General features: G+C 40.1%; 1 protein-coding gene across 1 annotated transcript; it reads left to right on the top strand.

Moving 5' to 3' along the window:
• The first annotated feature begins 510 nt into the window (after positions 1-510).
• Positions 511-12,682, top strand: dhx58 (DEXH (Asp-Glu-X-His) box polypeptide 58). The gene is made up of 12 exons (XM_036589925.1): positions 511-616; positions 1,920-2,093; positions 2,329-2,533; positions 3,321-3,511; positions 4,566-4,679; positions 4,843-4,969; positions 5,847-6,032; positions 6,889-7,136; positions 7,470-7,781; positions 9,286-9,476; positions 10,288-10,381; positions 11,065-12,682. The coding sequence occupies exons 2-12, from the start codon at positions 1,920-1,922 to the stop codon at positions 11,251-11,253; spliced, it is 2,031 nt and encodes a 676-aa protein (XP_036445818.1). The 5' UTR covers positions 511-616; the 3' UTR covers positions 11,254-12,682.
• Positions 12,683-13,140: the final 458 nt, after the last annotated feature.

The following is a 13,140-nucleotide window of genomic DNA, read 5'->3' as shown; positions in this document are numbered from 1 at the left end:
GTTTTCTCATTGTCTGATAACCCAAGTGCATGCAAACATGTTGAACGGATTTCTGACAAAATCTACAGTTATCAGCTTATTAAGTGCTTGTAAACACATTCAGTGATGTTAAGGTCTGGACTCTGGGGTGGTCAGTCCATTGTTCTGTCAGCAGATTATTTGTTTGATATGCAGATTTTCTTCTTTTATGTGTATTTTCTTTTCTCAGTAAGAGCTTCTTGACAGCTACACATCCCTTCAGACTCATAGCGCTGAGTTGTCTTCTCACAGTTGAAGGATGGCCAAAAACACCTGTGGATTTTTTCAGATCTGAAGCTGCTTCATTTTCTCCTCTCTTTCTCCTCCTCTCTTTCTCCTGCAGCTAATCATCATCATGACACTTGTTTTTACTCCCCACAATAGACACAGACTAACTGGCATTTTGCCTCCTCCATCTGCTGCTGTATGTCGTTAACCCCCCTATGCTGGGCCCTTCTTCTACCCTACGCTTCCACTTTCGTTTCTCAGGACGCCGGAAGATCGAACAGTCCATTTTAAGAGTCTTGGCGGTGACATTTCCTCAGAAGGCTCTGAGGTGTCCCACTGAGAGCTCTGTTAAATCCCCAGCACAGTGAAGGTGAGTGATCTTGGTTGTCTCTAGTTAATTTTTGAGCTGTTTTTGGTTTATCTGGTTCATACACCTTTAGAATGAGGAGCTTTGGACGTAGAAGCTGAGACACGTTTACTTTATCTGTTAAAGGACTGTGAGTGGAGTTTTGCTCTGTGTATGAAGTAGTAATGAATATGCTTGTGCTCCTTAAAGGACAGTTAGATCTAGCTAGTATGTTAGGATCCTCTTATTTAAAGGAATATACTGCACTTGCCATTTGACAGATTTTATAACCTGTTGTTCAGAAGAATTTTAGACATATTTGTGATCCATTGTTAACTGTAAAAGCTCGGGGAGGACTGATCTGACCTGTTGCTAACAATAATTAAAAATGTCCATTATGCAGATGACACTATGGCTGTAGGTTACATTCTGCAAGTTTGGTTAAACTGCTCCTTTAAAAATGCCTGACAGTCTTCCTCTTTCTCTTTTGCAGTGTGCCTTTGGATAGAAAGCTAAAAGGCCAGATTATAATGATTCTCTAAAGGAGGCTTAAAGATTAAAATTCAACAGATTTTTAAAAATTCTTGCATCATTGAAAAGTAAACAGAGTCATTCAGTGTGGTTTTATGTGAAGTGGCTTACTGTAGGAAAAAAAAGTATTGTAAAAAAAAAAATAATATCTCAGGCATTAGGCAACCTATTTGTTTCTGCTAAGTAGCTTTTAACACTTTAAACTCTTCAGATGTCTGGTTCCTATCCTATGTTGGGAACAGTTCTGTGAACAAGTTTCTCTAGAACAGAGCATTTCACATTTAACCACTCTAAATGACTTTGTTTACATGTAAGCCATTTAATTATGCAGAAAATTTGTGGAATTACCCTTTAAAGCCTTTTCTTGTTTTAACCTCTTAAGCTACAGGCTTATTATTCAGATATTCACCCATTTAACCAGGTGTGCCCAAACTTTTGCATTTGACTGTATGCCAATATCCCCAACAATCATCAATGATTCGGATACACGACCATGTATAAAATGCGGAAATTGCAACTTTGTCTACAGAGATTTGTATCACAGAGAAATAAACCATTTATTTCTATGAGGCTCCAAATGCAGTAAAATGAATTAAAGGCCCAGTATGCTCTAAACATTCTGCTCTGCTGGATTTTTCCTCCTGTATATTCTGATATTGTTATGCATTTTTAATGTAGTGAAGTAGTTGTTAGAGTGAGGAACTGAAGCGTGAATGCACTGACAGGTCATTGAACTTTAAACGGATAACCAGCACCAGATGAGTTTACAGTGTGTTTGTTTTGTGTGATTGTGCAGATGGAGATTTCACTGAGGTCGTACCAGAAGGAGGTGGTTGAGGTGGCTCTGAGGGGGCAGAACAGTATCATTTGGCTGCCCACCGGAGGAGGAAAGACTCGAGCTGCAGTGTACGTAGCCAAAAGGCACTTGGAGACGCATCCCGATGCCAAAGTGGCTGTTCTCGTCAACAAGGTACCCACATTGTTTAAAGTAGGCCTGGTCACCAGGAGCCAATCAGGAGACACTGCAGCTCACTACAAAACCTGGTCATTAGCTCTGCCTTTGTAAGAGTCTGAAGGATTTTTGTCCCGTTGTGTAGCAACTCATAAAATGTACTGTATATTAACCTTTAACCTTGATTCATATCTCCTCACCAATATGTCTCATGTTGTAAAAGTACAGCTGTCTATGCTTATGTGTTTCTTAGGTGCACCTGGTCGATCAGCACTATCAGAAGGAATTCCGGCCCCACCTGGGTCATACTGTAAAGATCGTGGCCATCAGTGGAGACAGCCAGGAGAAGGACTTTTTTGGCCGTGTGGTCAGGGACTCAGACCTGGTCATCTGCACCGCTCAGATTCTGGAGAACGCCATAATAAACACAGAGGAGGACAAGCATGTGGAGCTCACAGGTGAAAGAATTGTATATGTAAAAGTATGTGTTCATGGTCATGTTGTCTCATATGACAACCCGTTACTGCAGACAGTCTTCTATAAAGCAATTGAAGTGGAAGATGTAAGGGAAAAACATCATTTCAGCCTGGATTGTCATGAACTAAGCACAATACAGGACAGAACTGAGGTCATTTCCAGACCGTCATATGCAAAAGTTTGGGCACCCCTGGTCAAATGACATGTTTAGTTGATTTTCTAAGTGAAAATAAGTTAACACAATTACTGTTTATTTACTGAATTTAACATTTTGGGGGAAAAAAATAAAACGTAAAATGTGGTCTGTGCAAAAGTTATGGCACACTTAATATTTTGTTTTTTTTTCTTTAATATGTTAAACATATGCTTTTAAATTTGCAGAAAAAGGCCTTATTTAAGTGTGTCGTCTGTAGAGGATGTGATAACTTATTTTCACTTAGAAAATCATCAAAACATGTGGACTGACTGGGTGTTCAGTCTGAAAGGCACAGTAAAAACACAGTCTGTTTAATTCTAAGGGATAAAGAAAAGCAGAAAATAATGATGTAAAAATGAATGACACATACTTTTTTTGTTTATATATAAATCTGCAGAAATATTAAACAAATAAAATTAAAAAGAATAATTATCTAACAGTTTTTTCCCCCCATACAATTTCCAAGCTACAACATTGTGCAGTATAGTGACTTTTACTTCCTTCAGCAGAGCATCTCATGTTATGTTTATTATACTAGCTTTGTGTCTTTGTGCTCTGTTCCCTGTATTCAGACTTCACACTGCTAATCATAGACGAGTGCCACCACACTCATAAGGATGCAGTGTATAATAAGATCATGGCGCGTTATGTGAAGGGGAAGATGGAGGGAGCGAGGAATCTGCCTCAGATTCTGGGCCTCACTGCCTCACCAGGCACCGGCGGAGCCAAGACACAGGAGGGAGCCGTCAACCATGTGCTACAGGTATGTTTCTGTAGTAGTGTGGGACAAATGTTTTGAAATGGTCTTGCGTCAAGGATGATGGAATGAATGAGCATTTTCCATTGTACCAACCTGTAGAAATAAACAACAGAAAAAACATACAAAAAAAGCAAATAAATAAGCATTAACTTTACTTAACTTTAAGGGGCCGTATCATGTAAAACATATTTTGCTTTCTTTTTTTTTGCAAAAAGAGTTTGATATTGTATGTAAACATTGTTAGATTTGCAAAATGTACCATTTATACCCTCGTCCTAGTCAGCCCATTTTGATTGAAGTTTTTGCATATATACAGTTTTAAAATGATCATTTATTGTAGAAGGAAATTTATCCAGCACTGACTGACCCTATGTGAAAAAGTAATCAGTCCCTTAATCACCCAGTAAACCAGTTAACCAAATTAAGTTAATGCTTGAGATCAATAAAACTCCCTGGCTTGATAACTGCCAGCCCTGTTGAATGTAAACATCACTTAAATAGAAGAATAAAGGCTCTCGACAAGCCGCGCACTATGCTGCAATCAAAAGACATTGTGGAAGAGATGACAAGGAAAATTATAATGTCACAAATATGCAAAAAAATTGCAGAAATCAAAGGGGGTTTTAAATAGTTTTTCGTGGCACCGTTCATCTTACAGCAGTGTAGCCCCACTTATTTAAGCTGTTATAAGGAATGATCATTTAAATTAGGCACAATACAGGCCCAGTCAATCAGATCAGAGCTCATTTACATTTATCCATCTTGTCAAAGACAGTAACAAAAGCAATCTCTGCTTGGCCTCTGTTATAAATGTGTTTATATTCAACATTCTTACTGCAGAGAAACCTGTCAGAACTATTGCCTGTATTAACTGATGGCATGGTACAGATAGAGATAGAGATTAGGTTGAAAAACACTGGAGAATTCCTTTACAGGAAACATATACAGTCTTGAATGATCCGTGATTGGCTTCGTACTCTCGTCACTCTCCCCTGAGTTCATCAACACATTACAATAGTCAGTTTATTACTGATTTGATCTCTGCTTTCTCATACAGATCTGTGCGAATCTGGACTCTGTTATTGTATCCACAAAAAACTATGTGCCAGAGCTTAGAGTGGTTGTTCCCAGACCCATAAAGAAGTACGACATTGTGGATACCCGGCTTTTCGTAAGTTCCTCTTTCATGCATCTGTCTGAGTTGTAAATGCCATTTTTTGGGCAATTTAGTGCAGCCCTGTTTAATGTATTTGTCATAAATGTTTCTTTTAACATAATGTTGGAACATTTCTGCTCAGAATTTTGATGTGTGTTGGTGTCTTACTCATTCTCAGGACCCATTTGGGGACCATCTGAAGGAGATGATGAGGATGATCCATGGGTACATGGCGTCAGACGTCACTTTTCGCGAGATGGGCACTCAGGAGTATGAAAATGATGTGGTGGAACTGGAGAAGAAAGGTCTGTGTTAATCTTTGATGCATTTGCATTGCGCAGGCTTAAGACTTCACACTAATATGTCTCAAGACATACGTCTCAGTAATGTTATGAATTATTTACTAACAAATTAATATCTTACTACTGTAGTTATGAGGAGCTGAACTGTGGGCTCACATATGGGTCATTAAGGTTGAAAGGAGTCTCTAAATTTCTGACAGTTTTTTGTTTTTTTTTAAGTAGACCACCTGTTACTGAGAGGTCAGCTCAAAATTACTGAGGTCAGTTAAAAGCAGACTCTGCCTTACGCACATTATTGTTGTGAAAGGAGTAACAGGGTAAAAAGAGGTAATTGTCTCAGGTGTGATTAGAATAGATTTAGATTAGATTGACTTTATTTTCCCACCAAGGGGAATTTTTCTTAGGCAACCCAAGACTGCATATCATGAACCACCAGATGTACACATACACTGGACATACACCCTCACCCCCTGATTAACAACAATAATAACATACCATGGAGAAAAACAAAACAAAAAAAACACAGCATTGCTAAAAGAATTAAGAATCATGATGGATGTAGGTACAAATGAACTTCTAAACCTATATAATCTACACAATGGCGTTCTGAATGTCCTGCCTGAAGGAAGAAGCTGATACTTTGGGAAAAGAACCTGATCCGGATCAGAAATAATTCTTCTTGCCAATCTAGTGACTGTCTGCTCATAGACTGCACTAATTAACTTAACTAAGTAACATAACTTTCCAAGCAGTTGGACAACACAAGGTTTTTTTTTGTTTTTTTTTTACCTGTGTTGAAGAAATTTTGTGTGTGTGTGTGTGTGTGTGTGTGTGTGTGTGTGTGTGTGTGTGTGTGTGTGTGTGTGTGTGGTGTTCTCAGGTGTTCGGGAGGAGAACAGGCTGTTGGCTCAGTGTGCCTTACACCTGAGAAAATACAATGACGCCCTTCTCATCAACGACACCGTGCGCATGGTGGACGCCCTGCGGCTTCTGCAGGACTTCTACCGCACAAAGAGCGAAAACAGAATGGACGCAACTGACATTTTCCTCTCTGGACTCTTTGAAGGTATGAACTTCCAGTGCTGGTGAAAAAGTAGCTTTTACTGATTGTTGTGGACATTGTCATAGATCTTAAAATATTAATAGTTATGGACCTGATTATGAGATTTTAAAAGAGAAGTCTCATTTTGCTTAGTGGGTGTTTTTGGTGTATGTAACTGGTTAAAGTTCTGTGTCTGGTTAAAGAGTAAGCTATTACATTAGCTAGAAAACAGTTCTGTTTATAATAGTAGTTAGTTACAATAGTGCTAACCCATAGTTGACTGTGCTAAATGGTAACATTAACAATGAAGCTGATGCTATTACTTTTGGCAGAGCAATGGCATACGCGCATCATGCCATCTAGCAGTGTGTTAAATACCTCCTGGAATTCAGGGGGTCCCATGTTGGCTGGCTACTCCAGTGTTTGCAGGCTGCTAAACCACTCGCCATGGCAGCACTGATGCTAGCTTCATTGGAAACAAAATGTTTGGTTTAACAATTCCTCTTCTGGAAATGTTCTTTTCTAGTTTGGTAATGCGGTCTTCCCCACAGTGGCAGTTCTAGAAAATTCTACTATGGGGGAAGCAAAGGGGTGGCACAGAATTTTGGCAGGGTGGCAGGACAAAAGTGCGAGGGCGGGAGTTGACTTTGAACAGTTGTTCCACCGATCAGCAATTGCCAATAAACTCTCCCCTTCAAGGCAACATTTTCTCTCACGGACAGCATTATGTCATAATACTTTATTTTCAGAGACATCGAGGGGGTCCAAGAGGTTAATTAGGGGGTCGTGGTATTTCGAAGACACTCTTTTAGCTCCGCTGACAGTGATGCTGCTGTTCCTAATGATCATTACAGTAATGATGATGTTGCTCCTCACACAGAGAACCAAGTAGAGCTGAGGCTGTTGGCTTCAGATGCTCGAAACGAGAACCCCAAGCTGGTCCAGCTGCAGCGCACCCTGCTGGAACAGTTTCAGGACAGAAACTCGCGTGGCATCCTCTTCTCCAAAACCAGAGAGGGCACACGCTGCCTGTACGACTGGGTACGTGCCAACCCAGCACTGCAGCGTGCCGACATCCGCGCTGCCATCCTCACTGGAGCTGGCAATGGTGCCAATCACATGACACAGGTAGGACCCTTACTAACTCAGCCAAAATTGTTTTATAGAACTCTTTCAGTGCACAATAACATCCTGCTTAGAGACCAAATTAGTATGATAGTCAAACAAGTCTGTAGTTTTAAAGAAAATAAAGGAGGAATTCACTACTGTGTCCAAAGTAAGATGATTGGTTTGCAATCATCTGTCTTATTAATAATTGTTTCATTTAGTAGTAACTTGAACAGTGTAGACTATAATATCATAAACTAGGTGCGAAGCAGTACTTTTAGATGGTTTTTATTTTGTATTTAAACAATGTGAAAACAACAAATTATGTGCTTCTGTGTTTATTTCTTTCTGTAGAGCGGTCAAAGAGAAACTATTTGTAGATTCAGAGTCGGAGACCTCAACCTCCTCATCTCCACCAGTGTGGCTGAAGAAGGCCTTGACATTCCAGAATGTAACGTGGTGGTGCGTTATGGGCTGCTGACCAATGAGATCGCTCAGCAGCAGGCCAGCGGGCGGGCCCGGGCCCAGGACAGTGTGTATTCAGTGGTGGCGCAGGCAGGTGGGCGGGAGATGCGAAGGGAAAAGACCAACGAGTACCTGGAGGAGCTGACCGAAAGAGCGGTCGCGGAAGTACAACGCATGTCCCCTGAAGAGTTCCGCAGGAAGGTCTGTTTAGGTTGTGTTAAAGAAATGGTTTGGCCAAAAATCAGATTCACACAATTCTTTCTCTACCCCACAGTTTTCTTCCTGCCCCATTCAGCCGAGACGTGTTGGCTGCTTCTTTAGTTTTGCAATAGAGCTGTGAGTTTAATGCAGTATAACAAGTTTATAGCCAGCTGGTTTGCACCATGCAAACCGCATCATAGGCTTGACTTAAACTGCATAGAGTTAAGGAATCTCAAATAGGCATAGATGTTGTCTGAAGCATGTATGATGATCTAGACATACAGTTTGCACAGTGCTAAACTGGTGGCTGCAAGTTGCTCGTCAACTACATTAGATTCACACATCAAGTGCAAAACTAAAGAAGCAAATATCAGACACTGAACATGGCTGATTTGGGATAAAGGCGGGGATAAATTGCTGGCCATGTGCCCAGGGCCCACTAGGGGGCCCTCAACCACCAGTTTTTTTTTTTTTGGTGAAGAATAGATTGGCAGGAACAAGTTAATGTAACACAAACTAATGAAAGTACAGTCACTTAATTTTGGTTTAAATGGTAAATGAACTTTTGCAGGGCAGCAGCCAGTCTAGTTGTTGAAATGTGGCGTGATGGGTGTTTTGCCCCTTGCCCCCATGTATTTTGAAAAAAATACATTCAGTACAATTACTAATTACATTAGTTATTTAAAAAAAAAAAACGTTAGAACTGTTATCTGCATTTTATTGGGGCTCGGAAATAGTTCTGCACAATTAATCTATCAGAACTTTCAAAATAAATAAACAAGTAAATGAAAAAACATGGACACGTGACTACTAAGATGCAGTCAACAGCGTGGAAGTCGTGAAACTGTCTCGGTTTTGAAGGGGGGAGTTTAGTTTAGGCTTTCATTTAGTTTAGGCTTTAAGTTGAAACTTAGTGTTAGTGTTAAGGGTACTACCTTTATAAATTATATTACTTAGGGCATAAACACTTTAAAACAGGAAACAGTGGCATTGCTTGCCAAATAGTGAGCCCACATTGATTTATACTTTCATATCTCAGATCTTTTTGGTTGCTTATTTTACTTTGTTCTCCACTAGTTAGCATTATACTTACACTTTATATATATATATATATATATATATATATATATATATATATATATATATATATATATGTGTATATATATACATACACACACACACACACACACACACACACACACACTCATTTACTTGCCCCAAACCACAGACAGATGACCACCAACAGGATGTCTTTTTAGTCTGAAATGATCATTTAGCCTACATTACTGTATGAAATGACTAAATGCACATTTTAAAGTCTTAGGTATTGTTTACCTTGACATTTTCAGCATTCTGTCTAACATCATCTTCATAACTGTCACAATTCATGATATATTACTGTATGGTGGAAATATACACCACACATGACAGTGGTACTACTGTGATCCTTGGGGTTGGGTGGCATCTCCTTTGTGACCCTCTTAACATGCTGTGCTGGTGGCAGGTGAACGCGCTGCAGAGGGCTGACGTGATGGAGAGGATTCTAACCTGCAGGCGGAGAGAGGAGAAGAAAAAGCGGTACAATCCATCCCAGGTGCAGTTCGTCTGCAGAAGCTGCTTCACTCCTGTCGCCCATGGAGACGACATGAGAGTCGTAAACAACTCACAACACGTGAACATCAACCCTGACTTCAAGTGAGTCGTTCCCTCATCAGCCTCACTAAGGGAAAGGGGAATTCCAGTAAATTCTCTAAATCATTAGAATTTACACAAAGTCATTCAGAGTGCTTTGATGTGAAATAGGCAGTTCTAGTACATCTGAGGACTTTCCTCACGGAAAGTTATTACACCTACTGATTACGAAAACATTACCTGATCCCTGACATATTATTTTGCAGTGCCTATATATGTTGGCCCTTAAAAGATTTTTGGTAATCTATTTATGGCAAAGAGGGTTTTTTTGTGTAACTGTTCACCATTATCATCAGAAGACACATGTAGGTTTACTGGTCATTTTTGATCAAAATAAAATGGCTGTATTTGTATAGACATCACAACCCCTAGCTCCCATCATCACCACTGTAAAGAAATCAGTAAGTTTCTCTACAATAAACAATTTCACATAAAACCACTCTTAATTACCTTGTTTACAAGCATTGAATTATACAGAAACTTTGGGGGGGAAATAAGGTGGAATTCTGTTTTACCCACCTTAAAATCCCAGGCTTATTACATACTAGGCCTTATTATTCAGTAAATACAGGGACTTTAGTGCAAACTGGCTGAGCTGTTCTTAGGTTACAGGGTGTGTAATAACACTTTTTATAACAATATGTCATATAGTGTCAAAAAGCACACATACAAGTCTATTTGAGATTATTAACAACTCTGTGGTTTGAGGCACATTTAGGCATGCAGCTCACCCAGGGCTAATTTGTGAGATATAAGCTTACACCAGCTTCATAACTCATGACTGTAAGACTGACCGCGTTTGTCTGTTTTACAGAAATTACTATCAGGTAGGAGGGCAGGTTCATATAGACCGGATGTTTGAAGACTGGGAGCCTGGTCGTGTCATCAGCTGTGCTGCCTGTGGACTGGTAATGTTTGTGTTTGTGTATGTGCATGGGTGTGAACCAACACACACTGAGTTGCCAGTTTGTAGACCTCTGAAGTTGTGTCATCATCCTCTAGTTGGCGTCATGATCATATTAGAAACTTTACGTCTGAGCAGTTTTCCTCTATAGGGGTAAATCAGTGCTGTTTTTGGAAATCTCAGCCGTTGCACCCTGTGGTCGCGTGAAAGTAAATCTACTATTAAACATAAACACAGTTATATACCAACACTAGCAACTCAAACATTAGACTGAATTCTTAATATGAGCCTGATGCCAACTACAGAATGACGACACGACTTCAGAGGCCTACTAGGCGCACTTTGTAGGTTTGCGGTTACAGACTATCTGATACCAGTTCAGCACCCAATAATATGCCACTGCTATGCTGTATGTATCAAATAATATTTGGTTAGAGGTGGTCCAGTGGTGGTCTCTGTCCATTAATGGAAAGGGTGGAGGGTGTCTGATCAATTGTACAACAGATGGTCTGCAATAATAACTGTAATCCTACAAAATGCACACACATGTTGGGTGTTTCTGATTAAATGACATTTTTAAGTGTAAAGATTAATTTGCTTATGCATATTATATGACCCAGTAGATCACAAAGACACATGACCGATTGTCCTCTTTTTCTTTCTTTTTCTCGTTTGTCTCTCTATCAGGAGTGGGGGTTCGAGGTCAAATTAAGAAAGGTGGTGGTACTGCCCTGCCTAAAAATAAAAAGTTTTTCAATGAAGACTCCTCAGGGCAACCGCACAGCCAAGCAGTGGAAGGAGGTGGAGTTTGCTGTGGAAGAGTTTGAGTTTACTGAGTACGTGTCCAGCCGCTTCCTTGACCTGGACCTAGAGTGAGTGTGTCCACTCACACAGCTCTGGCTCAGTCTGAGAGATGATGACATTAAGCTGTGACAGCACTGATACCACTCCAGCTACTTTGGCATAGTAAGATGCTAAGCATGAAGCTTTGTATCATCTCTTGTTTTTACTGTATTACTTCACTTTGACCATTAGGTGTCCCTGTTGTGCAATATTTTATTATAAAGACCTCCAAAATGGAAATTTTCAATGTGTAGTGCCATTTGGACAGGATGAGTTTTTCAGCTTTGTAGTGGTGTCTGGATGAGGGATGTATACTGTGCTTTGTAAGAGATTCCCAGCTCAGTATCTTGGTATTTTGTAGGGTGAGTTAGAAGCCCTATTCGGGCTGGGTTAGTTTATCAGGGGTTTGTCAGGACAAGCAACTTTCTAGTACGTTCTGTTTTATTTGATCAGAATTTAAGAAACTTACAGTGAACTAGTCAGTACTTTCTAAAAACCTTCATATCGTGCATCTTTTCCTGATAATGCTCTCCCAGATAGTGGAAAGTTTTGCCACCCAGACAGAGAAAATGGTTGGGTGATTCCCCAAAAGTATAGTTTTTTTGTTTCGCAGTTCAGAAAGTGTTCAATATTTGAGGGAAGGTCTCTGAGTCACACACTAGGAGACCATATACAGAGAGTAGCAAAGGTCAAAACATTTTTCCCCCAATGTGAGGCCTGGAAAAACATGTGACAGTGTGTAAGGACAGGTCAAAAATGAGTAGAACGCCACCGAGTTTGGTGAAAAATGGTAGGTAATTCGGCCTGTAATTTTCTCAATGGAGCAGGGAGAGAAACACTGCCATGGCTGATCCAGACAGCAATAAAATCACAGAGCAGCACCTGTAAAAGAGGAAATTACCCCAGGACCCCATGTTCATTTAATCCCATCTGAATAGGGTTTATGGTAAATCGGTGTCCTCAGAGGTGGATATATGCCGTGTACCAGTGTACCACTCCCCTACAAAAATGCAGTGAAGTGCAACTTCTTTTCCTGCAGGATAGGATGAAATATTTACCAACATATCTGTTTGAAAAGGGGTTATTTCTACAGTTCATTTTGCAGCTGGTAAAAGCTGCTGTAAAACTAATTCTGTTTGAATAGTGCCCATGTCTCTCTGAGGTTGATAGGCTATAGCAGTCGTCACCAATCCTCTTCATTTAATCACTATACTAGCCTGTTAGTGTTGTTACTTCTTGCTGAATGTGTGTCTGAATGCCTGACACTATAACAAACCGGTGGTTGATGAACGTGTGAACTCTTCCCTTAGAGCAAACAGCCAAGAATGACCTTTGACCCTTGACTCTTGAAGGGTGCTGTGAATGTATTTCTTGCTACTGTCTATTTTCATGTCTGTTGATGTCTGGGTGGGTGTACTTTTCATGTTCCTGTATATTATGAAATAAATTAACTTTTACTGTATAAGTAATAAGTGTATTTTAATCGAGAACTGTAGAGTGTGCAAGTTGGTCCACCTAAAGCAGGAGTCGGCAACTCAAACGTTAAGAAGAGCCATTTTGTCCTGTCAACAAAAACCAAACCATCTTGGGAGCCACAACATTTCATGTCTGTTTTATTGAAGTAATGCTTTACCATCTTGTCTGTAAATGTGTTACATTATGTGCTATATACTAGTGTAGACTAAAAAATACAAACGAAAACACAGACTTACTTTGCTCTGCTTTGAGCCGTGGCCCAGGTATATCTGCTTTTCTCGCATCTCTGGCAGTAAATGCTGCCTGAGGTGCCAGAATGTAACTGCTGCACTATTTAGGTGGAACAAGAAAATTCAAACAAGAAGCTGGCGAATGAGAAGCTGACTTCAGCTTCGTGACCTTTTAGTGTTTGACAGTTTCTCGTTGCAGATTAAATGTATCAGG

Source organism: Colossoma macropomum, unplaced genomic scaffold (assembly GCF_904425465.1).
Source record: "Colossoma macropomum unplaced genomic scaffold, Colossoma_macropomum, whole genome shotgun sequence".
Classification (NCBI taxonomy): domain Eukaryota; kingdom Metazoa; phylum Chordata; class Actinopteri; order Characiformes; family Serrasalmidae; genus Colossoma; species Colossoma macropomum.
This window is presented reverse-complemented; position numbering and strand designations above follow the sequence as displayed.